Source organism: Falco rusticolus, chromosome 10, assembly GCF_015220075.1.
Source record: "Falco rusticolus isolate bFalRus1 chromosome 10, bFalRus1.pri, whole genome shotgun sequence".
In the NCBI taxonomy this organism is placed as follows: domain Eukaryota; kingdom Metazoa; phylum Chordata; class Aves; order Falconiformes; family Falconidae; genus Falco; species Falco rusticolus.
This window is the reverse complement of record NC_051196.1, coordinates 24,084,410-24,108,937: the sequence shown is the minus strand read 5'-3', so window position 1 is coordinate 24,108,937 and position 24,528 is coordinate 24,084,410. Positions and strand designations below refer to the sequence as shown.

General features: G+C 39.4%; 1 protein-coding gene across 1 annotated transcript in view; it reads right to left on the bottom strand.

Annotated features, from left to right (window-relative positions):
* Window positions 1–21,888, bottom strand: part of DIDO1 (death inducer-obliterator 1) — a 55,376-nt gene extending 33,488 nt beyond the window's left edge. Inside the window, exons 1-6 of the mRNA XM_037402996.1 lie at window positions 21,724–21,888; window positions 7,197–7,398; window positions 4,885–4,995; window positions 3,641–4,553; window positions 3,021–3,339; window positions 705–917 (exon numbers count right to left, since the gene is read on the bottom strand). Coding sequence (XP_037258893.1) covers window positions 705–917; window positions 3,021–3,339; window positions 3,641–4,553; window positions 4,885–4,995; window positions 7,197–7,293 — 1,653 coding nt within the window. The 5' untranslated portion in view covers window positions 7,294–7,398; window positions 21,724–21,888. The remainder of the gene's footprint in view (window positions 1–704; window positions 918–3,020; window positions 3,340–3,640; window positions 4,554–4,884; window positions 4,996–7,196; window positions 7,399–21,723) is intronic.
* Window positions 21,889–24,528: the final 2,640 nt, after the last annotated feature.

The following is a 24,528-nucleotide window of genomic DNA, read 5'->3' as shown; positions in this document are numbered from 1 at the left end:
GTACATAAATTTTATAGATAACTCCTGTAAATACACTTGAAGTGACATAATTTCACATTCAGGTTTATAAAGCAAAGGCAATATACACTGTAACTTCAGGAAAAGAGAATGGTAAAGAAACCACATCAGAATTATCGGTATTTATCATCAAGTTCTGGGTTTTGGCTTTTTCCTGTTTGAAAAACTACTGCCTGTTTTATAGTGGTTTCAAAAGGGAAAGGAGAGGCTCTGATTTAATCTTTTTGCTTCTAAAGCGCACATACAATGCGGTCACATTAGTTCACAATCCACAGTAATTCCAAATTACTGCCCAAACCCCAGTAATTTGGAGTTTTAAAAGCTAAAATTAATATGGAATTAAATCAAAATGAAAGAGATGTACTGGTTATGCTTTTTTAAAAAGTAAATTGATTTGGAATTAATTAAAATTTTTTTTTTAATAAAGCGCACTGCCATCTAGAAGCCACTTGCAAGAAACTATGTAGAGACAATTAGGATTTTTTAGAAGTGACAGAAAAACATTTTGTTGTCAGAAGAATTAAACAATATGTCTACTACAGAAAAAGGCAAGGGAACACAAAAAATATGTAATAGAAATCTCCTCTTTGATGCAGGACTTGGCAACTTCATGTGACTCAAAGGACAGCACAGAAATAAGAGACGCTGCACTTCCTAACTGTTTTGAATCAGGAACATAAGCTTACCTGCAGCTGAGATTTTGGCATGCCAGGTTTTTCCGATTTTGGTTTGATCTTCTCTTTAGGTTTTGGTTTTGCATCTTTGCCAGCACTTAAAAACTTCATAGTGGCTGCAGCATGTTTGAGAATACAGTCATTGCTGCAATACACAGAATCAGGCTGAGCCAAACTAAAACAGCCAGGACCAATGCACTTTGACGCACCAGGCGCTTCAATTACCTATAGATTGAAATACAGTGAGTTCAAAGAGGAAACCACAGAAAAATATTTTTATAACATGAAGAAATGCTTACATATTGTATGTGCAGACTGCAGCTATGACTGACTTTCATGCATAACAGAAACAATCCATACAAACATAAGAATTTCACTCTTTAACACTATTTTCAGAATGCGTTGTATTTTCAAGTGGCTGGTCTGCTAGCAGTGAACCAAGGGAGGCTGGTTTCCTGAATTTTCATATCCCATAAGCACACAAATGCTTTTTTCTGATCCTCTACATCATGTGAGAAATCTCCTTAATAATGCGGAAGTAGTTTCTCAAGAGAAAGGTTTAAAACACATTTTACTTTTATATCAGCATCAGTTCTGTCCTCAACCATGCACACTTGCAAAAGGAAGCACTCAGCTATTCAGGTGTACAGATAATTCTTGCTCTACTGGTTTACCAGGTTTAATTTGAGAAGTCTCCAACTTACATAAACACAACCATTCTCCCAGATAATTCTGCCATAGCCTAATACTTCTTACACAATGAGAAGTTTGCATGTGCAATCTGTATTTTCCTCTACTTCACAATTACTCTTAAGTGTTATATACTAAGCCCTTCCTCTTCAAATGTTAAGGTTTAAAAAACAGCATGTTTCTTGAAAACAGAGCATGGTACCACCTGGCAAACACAAGTAGAGCAGTTCCATTCCATTTCCAACTGCCGAAAGAACACCTACAATATAAGCAGTTCTCCCATAACAGGCAATGAGTTAATGCTAGTTATGTTTTTTCTTTCACTGAAGGAGAGATGCCCAACACAATTTTTAGCAAGCTAATATCAAAGAATAATTGGTGATACTCAGAAGCAACCTAAAATTAATACTAACACTGTCAGCAGACCAATGTCCATAGAATTGGACTCTCAAGAACATTTTTGTGTACAAAGTACAAATGCATTTGAAATTGTATCTGAAAACAGTTTTGAGAAAAATACTTTTCTGCACATTTATCTTAAGATAGTAAATATTAAGTTCATACTGTTCTGATCTACACATTTAGCTCACTATGCTGATATGGATACACTCTGTTATTTAAATTGACTAGTAGTGGGAGGGTGTTCCATAAACATTTTGTAGAAAATTTACTACAGCAGAAAGATTCCTCCAGAGAGACTCTTGAAACTTGTAATACTTATTTTAGGGATTATTTCAAAGTTTAAAGATTAGGTGTGAAAGAACAAATTCATACAGAAAAAATATAAATAGCTGTAGCATTCTAACAGCAAATACACTACACATGCTCTTCAAGGCATAGTAAGAAGAAAAGGAAAACGTTCCAAGATGTTGGCATTACTACAGTAGCTTGGGCAGAACAACCAACCACTGCAGCATGAAGTTAGCAAGATTTTAAACTGGTGGAAAATTAAACATTGAGCTGAAGAAGCTTCTTTGCCTATATTGCAAACTGGGCATTGAACTTGCTATTACAAAATTTAGATTTCTTTTATATTTTATGCCAGGATTTGCAGTAATTCCAAATACACATTTTTATGTTAAAAAAGGCTATATAAAACAATTCTCTATGTATTAATAACTTGAAGAAGCATCAAGACAAAAATAAGGATTTCAAAAACGGAGTACAGAGGAAGCGTACAGCTGGAATTAACTCCAACAAATTAACTCCTTCTAACTCCCAATTAACTCCTTGCCAATGTTAAGAAAATGATTTCACTATCACTGAAAATGTCCAAAATTGTTTGAGATTATTACAAAGCTATATAAAGCAGTGCAGAATTTTAATACTTTTAATAAAAAAACACCTTACTATGACTTCCAAAACAGTATCTAGAAAGGACAGAATAGCACAAAGCATTCCCTTATGCCTACATAAAACTTTTAAAGCCCCTCACTTCAGAATAACACTTCCTTAGTTTTAGTTCCTGTACCGGTAAAACTATAGATAAACTTCTGCTGAACAGTTGTATTTAGTGTGTTGTTCAGCTTCCTATTTAGCTCAAAAAAACCAAGTCAGATTTACAGCCATACAAGTAAGTCATTGTTTCAATGTACTCACCACAACACAAAAAACATAAGAAACAATTAAAATACTTACAGGTTGAAATATCTTTAGTTTTTTCTTCCCACTTGGATTCGCAGCTTTTTCAATCCTACCCTTGATTCCTTGGTCCTCAACAGATTTTTGTTCAATTGTTCCTATGCTTGTGAATTCTGTGCCATCCACATTCACTTGCCCCGCTTTAGCTTCCTGCTGGTCTATTTCTGAAACAGGCTCATCCTGTCCCTGTAGAATGGTGCAGTTTGGACAGATATAGTCCTCACCATTCCTTTCTAACAATCGTCCTCGAGCCTCAGAAATACCCACGCAGTCACCGTGAAACCATTCCTCACATCTATCGCAACAAATCATAAACCTGAAAAAAAACCAAACCCGAGGAACAGTAAAACACTGTGAAATGAAACAACAATTAATGCTCAACAGATATTTCAAGCAGCAGATCTTAAGTAGCCCACTAAAGTACCACTATACTGTTCTGCTTCACTGTTTGTTTCCATGTTCTTTTAAGTATTTGTTATAAATCTTCCCCCCAAACTTCAAACAAACCAAACAGCACATTTACGTAGACTTAAAAAGTGTTAGCATTTGGTTTCAGTTTTCATCACAGAAAAGTTCCAGCTACTTGCACTGCACTTTTCATTTAAACCTTTGCCTACCTGTTGTTATGAGGCTGACGACAAATACAATACAGTGCGTTTGGGTCATAGATCTCAGACTCAGGTTTGCTTTTGGGCAGTTCTTTGAGTTCTTCATCTGTGACCGCTTTTGCACCAAGGGTAGGCTTTACTTCCTTCTGAACCTGAAGATCTTCAGTGTCTTCCTCAGACACAACCACCTGACTCGCAATCTCAGTGCTGTCTGCTGTCTCAGGTTCTTGTTTGACAGGCAACTCAGACTCAACCTGTTTTTCAGACTGGGCATCACCTGTTTCTATAGGATCTTGTTCTGAATTTCTTTTCCTCAGGCGGTTCTGTATATCCTTCAATGTCAACTCCACAGATTTCTGTTCAACGCGCTTCTTTCTTAGTCGATTCTGCAGTTCCTTTAGGGTTAACCCATCACTATCACTGTCGGAAGTATCATCATCATCCTCCTCCTCTTCCTCCTCCTCCTCTTCTTCTTCCTCTTTTGTGCGTCTCCTTTTAGAGCTTTTCTGATCCTTACTACTCCTTGTGCTAATCCTCCGAGTTGCACGTTTTATATCTGGAGTGCTCTCAACACTGTCTTCTGAAGCGGTTTCAGCATCTGTAGCTGGACAGGATGCTGGTTCACTCGAATCCTCCAGAGCAGTAGGGGCACTCCTCCTTCCTCTGCGTCTTACTGTTGTAAGAAATTCTTCCACTCTTTCAGTTCGCTTTGGTTGCCGTCCACTACGCCTGAGGTTTAAGCTTTGTTGCTGCTGTTGTGGCTGTTGTTCACTAGAGTCCACATCAATATCTCCTGCACCTTCTCGTTTAGCAATTGTAGTCCTTCGAAACCCCCAGGTTTTCCTGAACTCTTTACTTGTAGGCTTGATAGTTTTTTGTTCCTCCTCATTGCTTTGCTCACCCTTCTCATCCAAAACTGATGCTAAAACCAAGGGAACAGTTATTAAATGAGTGGTGAAGGAGGATGTTTTTTCTTAAAAGTTTTTTCAACATAGTATTATTTATTTGTGATAATATATTTTTATCTCCACCTCATTTTATGACCCCTAAACCAGATAAAATGTGTTATTGTGCATGTAATACAACAGCAGTAGCAATTATGTACATCACTGAACACTGTGTCAACATAATCCAGCTGTTACAAAGTTATTATTTAAAAACACATATATATACACATAGATACACACACCACCCCCCCCCAGACAAATAAGCGTATTTTCTGCTCAATTTAAAAGGGGAAAAAAAAATCTTACCAGGAGAGCTGTTTTCCATGTTGTCGGTATTAGATTCAGATTCTACTGGCACTGGCTGTGAAGTTACAGCTTGTTCCATAGTACGGACACCACTGTCCCCACCCCGCAACACTGAAGAGAAATGGAAGGTTCAAAATTCAGATCCAGCAGTATTTACAGCCTAAGTAATTATTAAACATTCTCATGTAATCTCATGTTATTGTAACAAAATGCTTAATTAAGTTTTGAGCCACTAATAGTCACTGAGTATCAACAAGAAGTTGTCTGAATTCCTTCAAAGTACTAAGTTAAATACACGGGTTTGGATGCTATGCTGACACATCGTATTAAACAGCCTCAGGATTTCCCATATCCTCTGTATTTCTCAAAAAAACCTTTCATGGTATGAACCTATTCTCTAGGGTTTGTCTGGGGCAAAACCTGTAACAGTTCCACTCCCTATGTGGACACAGGAACCATACATGCACCAGTGTGAAAGACCATGGACCAGAACAAGGAGCCATCCAAACAGACAGTACAGACAGTTACTGTTTGAAGGTGAGGATGGCATCTATTATCAGTAACATTTTCTGGTAGAAACGACTCCTGATTGCCTGCAGCAGGTAAGAAACAAGGTAGAAACAGCCAGTTTAAAGAAAGTCAAAGATAGTGCTGTTTAGATAATACAGGGCTAGTCAAATAATAATGAGGTTTTGGATTTTAAACAAAATCTAAAACCAAAAAAATACCCTAGTCTTCCTTGTTAAAATAAACTAGGTCTATCTCTTGTCTATTAAATAGTATAGCTGCCATTTTAAAAGTTGTTTCAGAATCACTGGTGGTTATTCAGGATACAGCAATGCATTTTCCCTTCATTATTTCTCCAACAATGTTTATTTGATAGAAGAAATTATACAGAAAGGAACAAAAAAATTCTTCTCAAACACCTCTGGAAAAAAATATCTGTGTTGAATGAGACTTGAGAAAGACTGCTCCTTGACATGGTTATTTACGGAGAGATTTTCAGCCTATATGATCTACCAGAACAACCAAATTAAAAAAAGATTCAGCAAAGAACTGGCAACTATCACAGATGGAGCCATAAGGGGAAAAAAAAAAAAAAAAAAAAAAGTATTTTGTGCTGACAACCAGGATCGCCCCTTTTTTTCTCAGAAGTCTTTTCCAGCATACTAAGAGACTTTCTTATTTGAGAAGACAGAAGCAAAGAAGAAATAAATGTAAGACCTGAGATTGCATTTTGGGTACTTCAGGAATAACCTGGTTTGAACAAGCATTAAAGTTGGGGTTACATCCTTTTAAATGAGTTGCATGCCATGCATATGGTCTCCTAAACAAATGCAGAAACCATGTTTTGCATTCATTGCAATTACATTGCTCATGTGAAACTATAACATGCTGCAGTAAGTATACCTCAATGAATCGGGTAAACAGAAACAGTACTTTAAAAACAAAAACAAGTGACGTTCCCCAGCTGTCCCCCAAGAATGTTTTTGGGGTATTTATATGCATATTCCTGGCTCAAGAATTGCACAAGCCAAAAGGGAACATTAACAGAATTCTCAAGTAACAGTACGTGCTGAAAGAATCAAGGATGCTTCTAACAGGTGTACATAGTACAACTGCAAGTTTTCAGAGGCATCCTTTACTGAGATTTTTCCTAATCTTGCAGTGTACACTGGTGATAAATGCCTCATTTCATTGCTTTAGTCACATTCCTGTTCTCTCTACTGACATGATCTCTGTATAGTTCAGCTCCTCCACTTTCTAGTATTATATTTAACAAGGCTACAACAGCAATATTAACTGTCAGTGCTGTGGAAACAAACATCCATGCAGGTACGTTAAATTAATACTGAAGTTGTAACCTAAAAGTACTTTCATTGAGACACTACAAATGTTGCTATCAAAGCAGTGGACTCCAGAACATCAATTTAAATAGTAGCTGATTACTTTTAACATTATCACTGGAATAAAAAGTTAATTTTAAGCCTGTAATACACAGGTAAAAAGCTGAAGCCGCTTCAATTCACTATGAAATTCCATTCCACTGTTCCCCTGTAACAGATCACTAACTATAATTTTCTTAATTTTTTTTTAAAAAACACCACTAAAATTATATTCCCACCAGAACAAGGCTGCAACAGAAGTAAAGAAAGAAGTAGAAATAGTTAAAAGTTCACATCTTTGTTTACCTTGGAAGATGAAGAAATGTTAAATAAAAGCTACAAGCAGAGGTAATCCAAATTCTGAGAGTTAAATTCCAGATAAAATGTAAAGAAATAAGTCTCTTCAACGTCCTCTATATGCTTTACCTGACACAGCATTAGAGGTTCGAATGGTTTCTCCCTGCAGAGCCGAACGAAAACGAGTGCCAGAGGAGGGCAGCAAAGGATCAGAGTCATTCAGCATAATCCTTCCAGCACATGCTGAATTTCCGAATTCGGAAGTGCCAGACTGAGTCTCTGAGCTGTCAACAGGACCAAATACTATTAATCCTCCTTTTCCTGCTGGCTCCTAGGAGGGGGAAAGGAAAAAAAAAATAATAAAAAACAAAATAAGGCACCGATATATTTATGAACTTATCTTACTATTGTCTGCATAAACTTGTAATTGTTTTCTATTGTTTCTATTATACTATAAAGCAAATTGTGTTATTTTGCCTTCTTGACAGTTTTCTGCTTTCAGAAAGACCCTGAAACTAGAAGGAAAAGTCAAAGCAAAGCAATATCACCTCCACTGGTTACCAGCAGTTGAGACCTTTGAAAAAAAAAAAAAAAAACAAAATATGACTGTACTCTCATCAATTCGTTTAGAATCCATTAAGTTTTCCAGAACAGTAACAAACGTTAATCAACAAGTCTATTCCATTTACAGCATCTGACGGCATTCTGAAAGTTAAATTTAGCAAGCGTAATGAAAATACAGAAATGCTTTTAAACTCCAACATGCCCAAGGTTACAGTAGAGAAGATTCAGCAATTTGTACTGAACCTCATCACAGAAGACATCTGCAGGTTTGAGGATTTAAATCCAAGTAGCTACTCAGTGGTTTTGCAAGGTGGGATAATAAAAACGTACAGTTGAGCTTCAGAATAATGGAATATTCCTCATCACTGTCCCTTTCACTAGTAAGGTTTGCAATACAGAAAAAATCAGAAGCTTTATTTCAAGGACAGCAGATTGTATCAATAGCAACATGTTTTCCCAAAAATTAACCCTTGGAAAGTATTTCAAAATCACAACACATTCATTTAAAGCATCCAGATAGGATAACTGTTTAGTCCAGGGGTCCCTAGTCACATGTAGAACGACAATGGCAATAGAACATCAACACTGCCTGCTTGCTTCTAAACATGTGGGCTTGAAAGCCAGTAGGAAATGCCTGCATTTAACCCAACATAGCCTACATAACTACAAAAAAAGATTTGTTAGGGAAAGGAGGACCAGATGGACAGTATAGAAAGTCACTTCTGAACTGACCTGTAACATAAATTAGCAAAGACAAAAGAACAATACTGGACACAGACTCTGCTGTCAGCATTCTCAAGTTAAAGATGCAGCAGAACTGCCACAGTAGGTATACGAAATCACTAAATTATTAATAATTCTTTCAAAGGAGTAAAACCAGATTGTTAACACTCCAGGTGGGGAGACATACAAATTTAAGAAGAGATTAGATAATCCTTCACAGATGTGCCAATACACAGTCTGACTTTTCTTTTTTAAAATGTATCTTTTTTTTTTTCTTCAAATCTCTGAAGACCCTAACTCTTACCTCTCTTAAACACTTTTTTACTTCCTAAGCAACAATCATCTCTAGGTATTCTCCAATGCCATGTCACTGTCCCAAAAATAAGGAGAGGGAAAAGACAAACCCCTCTTCAAATCTAATTCCATCAGTGGATCACTTTAGTATGTCATGAACAACAGATCTCAAGATCTGCATGACTGCAGCAAAGCAGAATTAGGAAAAAATTACAGTACAGCTAGATCCACATCAGTATTTCCTTCCCCTGTACCTCCTCCATAGGGATTACGTATTTACATTATTTCCCTCAGTCAACTATTCCCACTCCAAAAAGATGAGGGAAAAATTAAAGAACAAAAAAGAGAATAGAATAAACTAATTGTAAAGACCCTAGTGCTCTATCTCACGGCATTGAATACCTGCTCTAGTATGTATTTTGCTCCATTGTTTGAACCAGTTATTATATCCAGGGAGTCAGTCACTGATGGCTGAAGACAATCTGAGTTTAAAGTGCCTTCTTCCACGGTGGTGTTCTGTAATAACCTTTCAATCTCCCTGTTCAGAATCTCCAACTGATCACACATCATGCAACTTAAGTGATATGCCTAAAGGAAGAGGGAAAGTTAAGCTAATCACTTCTTGTTCAACTCCAGTATTAAACTATGAAATAAACTATGCCTCTACAACATACAAAAAGTGCATCTTATTTAAATAATTTATCCAATAACATACTAAAGAAAGCCTTGTCTAAAGACATACAGTGCACAACTGTGTATCTGTGCATTCAAGGCCCTGCGTGCAACATGCTGTTCACAATCACGTTTGAGCCACAGAGCCAGTATCACTAAAAGATTCCACAAACAGGACTGGCATCCTCTCTTCTAAGGAGACATTCTGGCTTGTTGAACGTGAAAGATTTTACAGTGTTAGTCATACCCCACCCGGTGGCAAGGCTGCACAGTGCACAGTCTACAGCTCTTGATTTAACACCAAAGAGCATTTTAACATTAAGACATTCTGTACAAGAATCATGCTTCTTTTTGAATTAATAGATGTTAACTCATTATTACCTGCATTATTACCTCTATTATCGACAGAAAAAACTTGTACAGAACTGCAATTTTAAGATAAATTCAGATTTGAGTGCTGTAAGACGTCAGTACATGTAAACCACTACAACTGCAGACCATCCCCTACCCCCCACATTCGCTGTAAAATGCTTGGTTGTTTCTTCTTATAATTTATTATTTCCATTTTTTTCCCTCTCCCAATTTGGTCCAAATTATTTTTAATGAAAATACGGGGGGGGGGGGGGGGGAAGAGTGAGTTTCAAATTTATTTTACATTTTGCAGAACTGCATCTCAATACAGGTTAAACTTAAATGCCTACAAGAAGTTGAAAAAACGAGTATTATCAAAACATAAAAGCACAAAGCCTTAACTCACAATTACACATTTAAACCTAGCAAGCCTGCTGGCACGTCTAAGCAAACACTCTTAACTGCCTGCAAAAATATTTACTACAACAGAAGGCAACTTTGGAAATCTTCAAATACCTCTTTCTCCTCCAAATTCAGTATGATTTTTTGTTCATTTTGTCCTGCTTGTTCTCCAGTTAACTATTCAATTGCAAAGATACTGACAGAAATGTAAGCTGAAGCAGCAAACTGGTTATCTTGCTTTAAAGGAACTGAACATCCAGGATCAACTTAATCATATTCCTCTTAATATACTACATCAATCACCTTTCTGAAACTGGAAGTTCTAGCTGGAAACCAAAAATTATTGCAGTTCCCCTAACAGACAATTCCCATCAGCATCATCCTGCCTTCCTGCCACATCTCCTTTAGAAAGGATATTCCTTTAAAAAGGGTATTATGTACCTCTGAAAAATATGATGCAAGTATCTCTACAAATGATGGGACAAAGGTAAAATAACGTTCATAATAAACATATATACTGTTGCTTATTCAAAAAGTCCTCTGGTTTTGCTTAGGTTAAGAACTTCTGTGATAAGCCATTCCCACTGTGAAAATGCATAAGGTTTTAAGACCAACTATAGATAAAGTTCAAAACACAAATGAAGAGTTTCTTGAAGGAAAAATCTCCCTTCTCAGATGAGGTAAGCTTTGCCAATACAAACTCCAGGTTAGTTTAAATGGTTACATAACATACATATCAGATCCTCATTGAACAAAGGATTCACAGTGCATATTAAATCCGTGTTTATGGACTACAAAGAACAAAGTACAACTCTAACACAACTACTTGGGCTGGTACTGTCCTGCTCCCTTCTCCCGTGCTCGGTTACATGGTCTATGCCACATTCACCCACATACTTCTGCCCCAGTAGTAGTCACTCAACTCGGTAAACACACAGTTTATGAATTCAGCAAAAAAAGAACCTGCCAAAGAGTGATCTAAAAGGCCCCAAAACCACAAATATCAGAACCAGTGTAAAGATGTGCAAGAACAGGGATGGAGAACAAGATCCCCTTGAGCAGGCTGAGCTGCTGTAGCACTTTGCTGCTATCTCATTCAACACGTGCACCATCATGCATGCTGCAAGTACTCCAATCTTAGCCAGCAGGATTTTCATTCACTGCCACCACAGTCAAGACTCTCTTTAAGCTTGCAAACTGTAATAATACGAGCATTCCAGTGGAACAGAACAGTCACTTATCTAGAAGTGGAGCATGAAGCTGATGCACAGTATTTGAGAAAGATTATTCAGCCAAAACCCACGTATTTAGGGGTTTTATTCCCAATTATGTTGTAGGTAAAATGTTCCAGTTTTCCCAAAACAAGTTAGGCACTTGAATTCATTCTGGACCTAAATTCCAGAAGCAATCAAAGCACAAAAGTATCCTGCTCTAGAAAAATCACAAAACTGCCATGAGCTTTTAGTTTCAATTTGGTCAACTATTCTCACACAGTGATGAACCTGAAAACACAGGGCTGCCCAATCTGTAAGACTACGGAGGCCATCCCTCATGTTCAGCATCCCTGTGGATTTTCTAACTAATGTTAAGCCTGAGAAGTTTTCATATACATGGCTTCAAGAAATTCCACAGCAGTATGAGCAGCCAATTGAACAAGAGATAGAAAATAATTCCACAATTCCAAATCCTGCTACTACAATACTTGTTCACAAACACGCAATACATATTAAAAATCCATCCTCCAACAGGCCTTCATTAAGCAAAAAAAGAGAAAGCTTGTAATCTCACTCCATTTTTCTGTAAATTACCCCTCTCACATTCCAACAAAACCTCAAGAAAAGCATACCGCTATCTACTGCCATCTTTGTAACCCAACAGTTTACATATTTCGGGCAAAAAAGAAGAGATTATCTATGCCGGTAACTGAGCTGGAAGACATTAACTGCAGAACTGGAAGCTTGAGGACACCTGCATCTGCTGATGCTGACTTCACTAAACCCTTTTTAAGATGCCTCAATATAACATCTTAATCTGACAATGACAGAGCAAAGCTACTGCAAGAACAGTTTCCCCATCTTTTTGTGTCTACATTTTTAGACAAAGGCCAATCCAACAAATTACCAACAAATACACATTCATATCAGTACATCCACTTTTATTTTTTCCTCCCATTTCCCTAAGAGGTAATGAAACATTCAACGGGTCCACTGACTGCATAAAGATTTTGTCCTTTCTAAAACTTACCGTTTTAACTGCATTAAGAACTCCCTGCCTCAGTTACCTAGGAAGACTTCACTCTAAAAAAAGTCTTGAAAGACAGCTTAATAAAAACTTCAACATGAACTGAAGCCAACCAAAAGGAGTCATTTTTCCTTTACCCGAGGACTTGGGTAACAAAGAAAAAAAAGAGTATGTCAGAATTCAGGGTAAACTCTTCAGTTTCAGCTTACTAACTATTTTGTGTAGTTTTTTGACGAATCTGTATGAAAAACTAGTGATCTTTATCCTCTTGTTAATGGTAATTCTCCTTGTCAACAGTATCACTTTATTCCATGTTCTCGGATGTCAGCACTCTCCAATACTCAACCAATCTGCTGTAATCTGCACAAATTCCACTATCTCATTATTTAGATGTTATACAACCACCTTGCATTAATAATCCAGTCCAACTGATTAATATTTGGCACCTATTAGTCCTCTTATTCCCTACTCACCCCAAGAACTCTACAGAAGGATGTCTTTGATTCTGAAGGATCACAGGCATACTCACCCCCCTACACAAGCATCCAAGAGGCAAGGTTCACCTCATATTTAAGAGCTGTGATAGACACTAGTACCTGCAGGAGCTGTTTCAGTGTGGCCTGTTACCTAAGAAACATTTACTTCTACTGTGACAGAGAAACAAAGGCTTTTTTTTTTTTTTTTTCCCAGAAGTCTTCATATTGAAGCTCCAGTTAATGTTCCAGATATGTTAAGGAAATTCAATGGCCAGGGCCCAAGGACAGGACAGAAGTCACAACCACCCACAACGGCCAACGTAAGGTACTGAACACTAGGGTTAGTGAGGAGACAGAAGACTGTTTACATCTGCAAAAACATTCAAAGCATAAGAGTCCTGCCTTTCCTAGCTTTTAAAAACAGGTATCATTCAGCAGTGACCAGTTTCATCTCCACATCCTGACAAATATCCAGCCTATCCCAGTATTTAAGATACCGGCTTTAATCAGAATGATGCGTAAGTGGCCTTTAGTTTTATTTTTATGCAAGTTTCTTCAGAATTAGAAGACCTGACACATAAGATACTTGGCTAGAACCACCATATCCAGGATAGATTTCTTAAATATCAAAGAAACCGCAGGATGTCATGAACAGGACAGAAAACATCCTTTCCAGAATGATGAAACAGTGACTCCAACCACAGTTGACACTGTTTGCTGATTTCACTCCCTGTAAAAGAGGCAGTGGACTTGACCTATGCCCCCTTTTAAATGTTAAAAAATTCCTAATAAGCAAATATATTAATATCATGTGAGGAAAAAAAAAAAATACTGTCTGAGAACTCACATACGGACATAACTTCTGATGCAAATAAAAGAAATGTTGGTATGGTCTAGTTGATGCCACTTCCACTCAGAAGACTGGTCCCATTGAAAATTACTTTGCATCCCTATTTGTTAAAGACGACATCTGGGAAGCCTTGCACTTTCTACTAAGCAGCAGCAAAATTAATCCCTTCCATCAACAAGCATTATAAAAGCAGCCCAAAGAAGTCAGTAGGGCAAAACCTACTGTGTACTTAAGTTCTGTCCAGACCACGGACTAAAGGTACAATCCTTTGACCCCCAGAACTGCAGGAAATGGCTCCTGCACTAGCACTGGGGAAAGCCATGCACGCACAGGGCTTCCTTCCATCTGCTCATCCATGAAAGATGCAAAAGCAGACTACTTACATGAGAAACAGTAACAACAAAAAATCAGATGACCAAGAACAACTAGTATATGGTCTTTTATTTTCAGGAAAAACGTATTCACTGCTTACTGAAGTATTTTCCTTCTGAAAGAAGGAGCATACCTTTCAAAAAGTTGTAAAACGAGAATGTGACAGAAGAGAAGCAATGAGAGCTGAAGGGCAAGAAAGGAAGTAGTTGTAAGGCTCAACTCTGGATATGAAGATTACTGCTGTGATCCAGAACTCTCTTCTCCCACACTCCAAGTAATTTACCACCTCACTACTTGACTGTTATAAAAAAATTACAGTTCAAAGTCAAAATCTAGACATCTCTGGTAAATATGAAGATTTTTATGCCAGAAGTTTACATTTGAAAGATCACATTAATAAAATTTGCATAAAATCAAAGTATTTCAGTGCTTACAGTTAGACCTAGAAGAATAATATCAAAGAGAAATCACGCTACAAAACCTGTAACGCTTATCTGTAAATGCTTTGCTGGCTATCATTATATACATTCATTCCAAGATTATAAACAAACCTACTACCTCATATACCTGCAATACTAAAAATCTAAGTGGCAGGTAATTCCTTCCTATTCTATTCAATACATTATTCCCACTTAAAAAATTAACACATTAACACGGTTTAAAATTTGCACTATGCAGGTTCAGTAATACAGCCATGTTCCTCAGAAATAACCCATCCTAACTGAAGAAATGCATACTCTTAAATACTGCATGAAGCAGTAAGAATTCCAGGCTAATATGAACAGTGCTATACAACCAAATTCAGACAAAATACCACCAAGACCCAGTTTTAAGGTAGTTTTTAATATCAGAACAGTATTTCAACCCCAGATGCACATAACACAACATGATATTAATTAATTTGTCAGGGATGGCACCACTGACACCTACAGTACAATCACACATCACACCCTTCCACTCCAACCTGCTGGGTCTCCCTCATTTCCCCATCTCCCCTTACAAAGACAGATTCCAGTACTTTTGAAGCCTCATTTTCCAGTGTTGGCAAGCATCCCATCTTAGCTCCTACCAAAAGTAATGGAAAATAACTTGGCTTAATTAGCACGGGAGATCAGGCTGCCCCAGGACCGAAACAGTTGCACCAGAGAATAGAGAATTTCACCCTTCAAAACTGGTGGAAAGGAAGTGTGTGACCGTACCCATACCACAATAGGCTCTGATGAGAGTGTAAAGCTCCAAGGGACCCTCTAAGCACACCTATGTGATCAGATCTCCCCAGGAAGATTAATTCAAAGGCTTATGCACCTCTGTTGAAACCCCTTCCTCAATCTCACTGACATTTTATCAAGAAATCTTTGAAGGTACTCTAAGACCTTGTGGTGTCATATATGATATCATGAGTAATTCATTAGTGTCCATCACTACCATCTTTTTACTGTCAGACACCCCTGGAAACACCCCTGGAAACTCAGATAGACGATTTCATTGAAGATTTGTGGTTTGCTGACTTTCTGGCATCAAATGCAGCTTTTATTTGGTTGGTGTTGAAAAGTTATTTCAAATGTTCAGGGTATGGTGCAAAACACTTGTCCTGCCTTGGTACTTTAGCACAGATTTACATGATACCAAGTACTAGCAATATGCAGTGCTGAGGCCAATCAACTAACAAGATTTAAAATGTAAACATTAACTACCTTTTTTCATTTCCAAAGATGCAGAAGCAAGTATTCAACCTTCTTCCAGATTTTTCTCTCATGAAAAATGACTCTATACATTTACGAATATTTCACAAGATCATTTTTCCACTTGAGAAAGGTATCAAAGAAATATTCTAAATTAACAATAAACTTTACAGCAAGCCAACTTAAAAGCTGGAATTTTAAAAACAATTAAGTGGATTAATTCCAAGAAGTTAAAAGAAATAGCTTCACTTAAAAACAATACATACATTCACTTGGTCTCTGTACTTGTGGTAATAAAGAAATTAACCTTTCCAAATTAAAATGGTTTTAGTCACCCATTATTATAGTAATTCCCCTCTACTAATGTCTGAAACTAATACATACACCATCATCCTTTCCATGATTTCTGTCAGGCTACTCACTTACCTTATGTAAGCCTCATAAGAGGGCCACTGCCTCACATGATGGGAATCTGCACGCATACAGGACAGCAATCCTGCGCATTTGCAGTGAATGTGGGACCTCCTGGAGTGCTGAATTTAATGTGCATGCACTGAATCAGATTACCACACACACACACACACAGCAGACTAGTGTACAGCAGCAGTTAGACAGAAAAGACAGTGAGTGACTCCACAGTGTATACTCCATATAATATATACTCCACATAATTACTCCAAGCAAAAATGCATAAAGTAGCTCCCTGGTTTATGCAAAACAAAATACACACACATTGAAGTTTATTTTTGTCTTTTAGGCTAGAAAATCATCTTCCCAAGCAAAACATTTAAAAAAGATTCTTGTTTCAGATTGCATAATACAGGATCAGAACAGTCAAAAAAAAATAAAGAAGGGATGGACCACTCAGTAGGTAGTGCAGCACCAAGTATTACAAGCATATTTTATTCTGGGTAAGTAGCAAAAGTACTTCTTTGAACCAGAGTGAAGTTCCCACAGCAAAATTCAGCTAAACAGTGATTTATCTTAGAAATATTCCAGGTACTTCAGCAGCAGGCTCACCAGAAAACTGGCAAAACATGAAAATGTTATTAAATAACAGACAAAACTGTGATGACCATACATACTGCAGATGTTCACTGCCACCACTGCACAAGCCAGTAATGTTAAAGGGTACAATCCCTCATCAACATAGCCATGCTGGCATAAGCGCCTCATATTGGTATAATTACACCTGCAAAACTGTACTTTTACCTTTATGAGTCGTTCTGTTTGCAGGGTGGGGTATCAGGTGTGCAATCGGGTGCAGCGAAGTTTTATCAGTGTGGCTGCACACATCATAAAACAAAGCTCTATTAACACACTAGTACAGGCCTTTCCAAGTAGGGAAGCAGTTTGTATAAGGAGGAAGCAAGATTTTCAAGGTTCACTCAAATTCCTTGAATGAAAAAAGTTAAATCAGCAAACAGATTCGTATATATTTGTTATAAACTGGAGCTTTCGCCAGCACAGCTCTGTCTGTTAGTAGCTGGGGAAAGAACCGTAACTGACAACTGCACTGACTGAACTTTAGTAAAGGTCAAACCTTAACAGATGACACTTACACTATGCACATCCTCCAACCTGTAGACCCATAATTGTGTTTGATAAACAAAATTCATATTCAGTTTAGTGTTTTCTGCATTTGAGGAAACACTAATTTTAAGAGGAAAGAAGAATATTATATACATGCCGTTGGTATTTTCTAGTCCAGAGGTTCCTGGGTGCTTAGAAGATTAGGCAGATACACTCTACTGGCTTAATAACAGGCTGACATTTGGATTTTTACTACTGCTGTAATACCTTCTGAAGCCTTTATTCACATTCTTCCAAATAAGCTAATCCAGTATCTGCCCTAATAATGAAAGTTTACCCAAAGACAACAAAATAAAACAGAATTTTTTGGTCAAGTTTACTTCTGCTCTCAGGGTCTGAACAGAATGAGTAAAAATGAGATATCAAATAGATTTAAGAAAAGTTTAAATAGATTTAAGAAAAGTTTCAGAGCAGAATCACACCAGTGTATGTAAATAACTCTGCTTTCTTCTTTTTCCTTTTCATACAGATTAAGAAAAAAAGGCTGCAGCTTTCAGTGGTCAAAAACTTACAATTAGCCATCTCTGTACAAGAAACCTTCTAAAGGCCCCAGTACAAGCCAATTTTACAAGGCATACTACTAAGTGTATACAACAGAAATATCAATTGTTATTGGGTATTACTCAATATACAGTATCTTTAGGATTCCTTTTCCATCACCTTGAATAAAAGTATTTTACAAATATATACTACCTATTTGCCTAACGTTCAATTTCTGCTACTGAACTTGACCTCTTCAGCAGCACTGAAAACGCATTTTCAGCAACTGCACTGGAAACACTAGGCTTTGGAAAGGTGATTCACACAATCTGGCATTCTTCTGCTGAAGTACCAAAGAAATTAGCTCTTTCTCATGGCTGTTAACTGAACAGCGGGCTATTCTAGGGCTAAGCCTGAGAACCTTACAGTTTAACTCCTCAACATCCCACAGCTTGTTTATTTTTAAACATACAAGATTACAATTCTACAACTGTCAAATTTCAGCTTGGATACTTACACTGTACTTAAAAACCCCTCTTCTCAAACAGTTTTACCCAAACTAGCGTACAGGCTTTTTGTCAAGTTGGCATTACAACAGTACATAAACTAGTTACACATCCTATATAATTATATGTAAAAAATGTTAGGTTTACATTATAATAAAACTGTATGTATCCTGTGGCATGTCTAGCTATTGTTGTTGGTCAAACTGTGTATTCAGAAATAGACTCAGCACAACTGCAGGATTGTAACTTCTAACCCTACCTGCAAAGCTGTTGTAAAAAACAAAAAAAAAAAAACACAACCAAAAAAAACCACCAAAAAAGCAACCACTGTGTTTTTACACTTCCCCCCCTCATTTCATTTTAAAAACTGAGGTAAAATATAACACCTGAAACCAGCTATCATTCTCATTCCATCAAAAAAACTTCATTAAATGAAGTAAAACAAATTAATTTCTCCTTCAGAATCTAGTGAAACACAGTAATTACAGCATACTGATCATGTTATTAAAAATGCAGGAAACACAGTTCAGTTCTCAATTTTGATTAGGGTTTACTGTGAGAACACACATAATACACATTTAATCTTTGTGTCTCAGCTCCCTAACTGGAAATTTAAAATTCTTCTTAGCCTCAAAGTCTATAAATGTTCTTGAGACTACCACCATTAATAACTGTGGAGTATTCACTTATTTCAGAAGCTGTATTAGATAAAAACTTAACAGTATAACCCTCTAAGTGTTAACTGACATCTGACTTTCAGTTAACCATCACTAAAGATTCTTCTGCTGAGAAGATGCTTGACAACACACACAAAAAAGCAACCAGTTCTTGCGTAAACTAGATAAATCTCCTACCATTGTTCCACTACTTGCGGCACTATAAGAGACACTAGGCAGAAAAAGTGCACCACAGAATAAAATTAGTGCAGACAGACACTACCACTTCTGTCAGCTAAAAACCCATCTAATCTTCCTCTTGCTGAGCACAGTCCCTTCTTCCATTTTTATCAGATAAATTTTATAAACTCTCAACCTAACCCCTATAATGCTTGAACTTCCTCTCCCCACTTAGTATCTATCTGAAGTTTCAGGCTGTACAGAATTAAAATCCCACAGCTGTCAATTACAACTATAAAGACAATCACTGTCTTAAACCAGAAACAAATAACATAACCTACTGCCTTATAGTGAAGCAGGATTAAATAGAACAAACACTGCCTTTTGGTGAGTCCACTAGACACGGAAAAATATTTATTCAATTTTATTTACTATTCTGGACTCATACAATTCTATTAGCATTGCCTCGGGGGTTTCGGGTGGTGTTTTTTTTACGAAAAACTCAAAAAGGCATCTCTTAGTTATATGAAAAGCACCCACTAAAGCACTGTGTGAATTATATGTATTCATATATTAATATTTTAAAATCTATAGGTATTTCAGTGTACATACACTTGCAGCAGAGCAAAAACTTCATTTGCATACCAACAGAAATCAACTAAAATATCCCTTAAAAAACCCCACAAACTTTGTAAAAAAAATTATTTAAATGCTCGTCTTGAAATCAACAATTATTCAATTTGCAAATCACTGGAGTCATGTGGTCTCAAAGTAGGCTGAAGGCTAACACTAGCCTTTATTCTTCCCCCAAAGTGCACTGAAAACCTGTATGTGCAATGTTTCTGGAACCACCATGGGAAAAAAAAAATTAAGGCCTAACCGAGCAGCTATTTTGAGCTTACTTCTATATTTGTTCCTATAGAAAGTTCCAAATGTCAAGGAACGGTAACAAGCAGCTGGCATACATAAAAGTGGAGCACAACCTGAAATATCTATTACAATTAACACAGTACATGCTACACTTGTACAGTAACTACACATCATCATTTTTCATTGACCAGCAATATAATTGCTTAAATAGCTAGCAAATTTTGTTTGTAGAAGTAGCAACAAGACAGTTGAAGCTAACCTAATTCAAATTACCACTTACAAGAAAGGTGTAAAATAGACAAAAAGAAAAGCAAAGAGCGAGCAACTTCTCATAAAATAAACCAAAATATAGTTGAATATCAGCTGTCATTTACCTAAATGAGGCTGTGACGATTAAGTACTCAAAAGAGCTATTTCTGCAAAAAACTCAGATTATCCAGAGGAGGAAAAAAAAAATAAAACCAGCGGAATTAAGAATGCTATATAGATCCTTCTGAGTTAAATAAAAGGAATCGGTTTGGGTTTTTTTTTTGTCTCCCTGAAGTTCCTAGGAGGGAAACATGAAAGCCCATGTAAAGAAAAACAGCATGTTACACTGTCTTGGATTACTGAATATACAAACAGCAGGGAGAGTGTAACACAGGTACATTCTGTAACTGGTTAAAGAGATTGTAACGTCCTTTCCAAGTTAAAAATAACAAGCTAAACCCATTCTTAACCCACCACTAAAATGCAGCTATCACTTGGAGGTATAAACTGAAAACTGCTTAACTGTATGAAACAAAATTTGGTCACCATCAAAGAATGGCTTCTGCAAGCCAAATGAACAGCTCCAAACTACCATCACCTCCAAGAGACAGTATTTAAGTACATTAGTGCAAGAGATAGGGAATGAATTATTGACAGGGAATTCACTGAATATTTAAAGCCAGCCAACAATTACTACAGCCTAAAAATTCAACCCCTCCTCCGTTTCCCTCAAAGAAAGTCACCAGAAGAGTATAAAGTTCAACTTTCCTTGTTTCATTCACGCATAAGGAGACCACCTTTACCGCCCAGGGAACATAAGGTCCCCCCAAGGCAGGGAAGGGTCGGCCCCCGCTCGGCAGAGGCCCCAGCCCCGCCGTGAGCTGGCGGGGGGTGCTGCAGCGCCCGGCGCTATCCCCGCCCCGGGGAGGGCCGCGGCCAGACCCCTCGGCCCGTACGAGGGCAACGGTGAAACTGAACGAGAAAGGCGGTTAAAGTCGGTCGTGACGTCACGGAGAAGCTTGCCGGCGTCAGCTGGGTAATGACGTCGATCGCCTCAGAGCACAACCGTCCTCTCCTTTTCCCCCCAACATGGAGGAGCCCGCCTTCTAGCCCGCTCCGCCCGGGGGGGCGTCCTCTCCGCTCCGGCCCAACCACGTTATGTGCTTATGGGGCGGCGGCTTTTAGCTTCCTCCGGGGCCCCCGCACGGAGTCGCCGACCTCCTCTGGAACCGGGCCAGGCCTCCGGCGTGCCCGCGCCCTGCAGCCGCACCGACGGTCCCCTGAAACCAGGCCGCGCCGCGCCCTCCCCCTCCCCGCGCTCCCTCCGCCCGCCCTGACCCGCACCGCCCGCCCGCCTCCATTTTCTAGTCGAGCCCAAAGGCGGCCAGGCCGGAGGAGGCGGCCGCCCCTTTTTCGCGAGCCCTCCGCCGCAGCGGCGGCCCGACTCCCTTTCTCCTCCCGTCCCGGTGTTTCTCCGGCTGCCTCCCTCACTCACCGCGGGGAGGGGGTGTGGGGATCTCGCCGCCGCCGCCGAGGGTCTCAGCCGAGCCGAGCCGCCATTTCCTCCTCGCAACCGCGCCAGAGCGCTGGGCGGGGACGCTCCGCCCCCGCTACCATAGAGACCGACATGGCGGCCAACGGCAGCCTAGAACGCTGCGCTCTGCGCACGGCTCGCGGAGGACTTGGGCGGCCGTTGGCTCCGCCTCCCGGCCGGGCGCGCAGCCACTCACGGCGGCGCGGGAGAGCCCCGGCCCGGCCCCCCCCCCCCCCCCCCCCCCCCCCCCCGCCCGCGGGGAGGCCGAGCAGCCCCCGGCCCGCCGCCGCGCCCGGCTCGGACGGAGGCAGGGCCGCCCCCCACCCAGCCGCAGCGGCGCGGCTGCCCGCCGAGGACCCGTCCTTTCGGCTCTAGGCCGCCGCACGCTGCCATCTTGCGGCCGCTGAGGAAGGGGAAAGGCGGGCCGCCCCAGTCACCTCGGGGCTTCCTCTGCAGACGGGCTCGGTGGGATCGGCCGCGTCTGCTCCCAGTTTTCTTACCGAAATGCGGGGTGATCTTACCTCACAGGAGCTGCAGTTTTATCATTATTCGAGAGGTAGCAAGTGCCAAGGCAAAACCGCACAGCAGCAGTGTTAAATGGGCTTACAGTGACTTCTCTCACAGAAGTGCGGCTTTGTCACAGGATTAACATGGCCGAGGAGCTGCCTGCTGCTTGCAGACCCGACTTCTGACATCAGCTGTGCTCCCCACCTGTCCTTATTCCCTGGGGGTTTGGTTTTGGTTTTCTTACTCTACTCCATCTGTTTTAGAAAATCAAATAGCAATTGCTGCAGTAATGCTTTCCTCTGGGCCCAAGCCATGGAGTGCCATGGAAAGGAAGCATTCGCTGAATCAGCTTGTCCACTGCATAGAGGCTTCCCAGTAAGCACCCTTTAAAAACAGTTAGGCTACTAAAAAAACCCAACCAAATCCAGCATCCAAGCTGCTATAAATATGTACAGAGTTAACTGCCATTTAAATGTTTTCTTCTACTGTCGGTACTTCTGATACTAGCAACCTGAAACACAGGCCTCGCAGCCTCTGAGGGGTCCCAAGGTTTACAGGAGGACCCACTCCTGACCCATCCATCTGAAGAGCCTTTTTGGCAGTTGGAGGTGTGAGATTTGGCTCTTTTTTTTCCTCGTGGGTTGATAACACTGATTTCAGTTGGATTCCAGACAGGTGCAGTGTTTACTATGATGAATTAAGGAATACAAACATGAGGAAACGTAACATACTTAGCACTAATTCTATAGAATTACAGGATCCTATTAAGCAATTTGATTATAACTTTTAGAAGTCTACATTCTATACACAAGATTTCTGGTGGTAAAAGCTCAGGATAATGTTGGAAAAGCTGCTGTTACTTTTTTACCTAATAGCATAGTCAGCCTTTCTCCATCTGTAAAACCAGGCAGTACTAATACTTACTTAGCACAGGAACACCAAGAGGTAAAAAAACCCCAACAGATCCCTGTGCAAAAGTACAAGACACCATGATTAAAGGCAAGCAGAATTTCAATTTTTGTTCTGCAGCTACAGAGCTACAATAAATTAAAAGTACGTGGAGAAGAAATACCTTATGATTTGGTAGATCAAGCTGCACTGATTTATGCCCTGGGAAAAAGCTAATAACATGTTGTTAACAGACAAATTTAGCATCTAGGAAGTGCTCAAACCCAGGAATTACACACCGAGGGAAAGGGAACATGCAAACCAAGGAACTTGTTGGTGTGCAAGCACCAGTGAAGAGGGGATGACTGCAATAGGGGATACAGCAGTGAAACAGGTTTTAAATTCCTCTTACACACATTTGGCAAGAGGCTTACACCATCTTAAATATAACACTGATTCACTTTGCACACCCAGTGAATACTAGCACATGCCACGTTCAACCCACAACTTTGTGTTAAAGCCCAAGTCAAGACTACCTACCTTTGCTGACTGAACACTTGTGTCACCTTCACTGAAATGGTACCATCAGCACCTCAGTTCTTTCCCTGCCTCATTCCCTTCTTAATTCTTTCCCTGTTAAAGCCTAATTTATTTTCATTTGGGAAATTTGCTGCTGGGTTACTGGTCTGAATCCACATTGTCCTGGTTTTTAGTGATCTGTATAATGCAAGTTTTGTTTCAGTTTAGGCCTCATATAAGATGATGATAGTTTCTAACTGGTTTGAACAGAAAACACTGCTTCTAAAACAGTCTAATAAGCACCTCGTCTATCTCTCCTTAAACACCAGAAAAGCTTACGCTGAGCCAGATATAAATCCTTCAGCGCTAAGGCTCCTTAGAACTTTTTTCCACTGCTTTACAAAACCTTTTCTGCTATTAGGCAGTCAGTGCACTGAGATTTTCCTCTGCAGCTGACACATCTTTGTTTATCCCTTGGGCTTCGCTAATTAGTGTTTTTTTAAAATTCAGGCATGTACAAATTGGCCGTACTTACATTTGCAGTGTCTCACACAAGGGCCTTTACATGTGACCCATACAACTACTGTTTGCCATGGGCACCAAGGCATCATCCTCGTATTGCACAGAGATGGTCTCCCCAGACTTGGGATGTCACTTCTGCTCTCTCACCCACCTTTCCCTTCACCGAGATAGTAACCTTTTCCAGTGTTTGAAGATGCAAAGCCCTGAAATGTAATACTCACTTTATGTGCACCCCTTCTCGCAGTTGTTCTTCACTAAACGTTCTGGTGAGCCAACTTCAGCAGCCAGGGAAAAACTAGAGACAGAGTTAGCCCATGAAAAGAGTAGGGA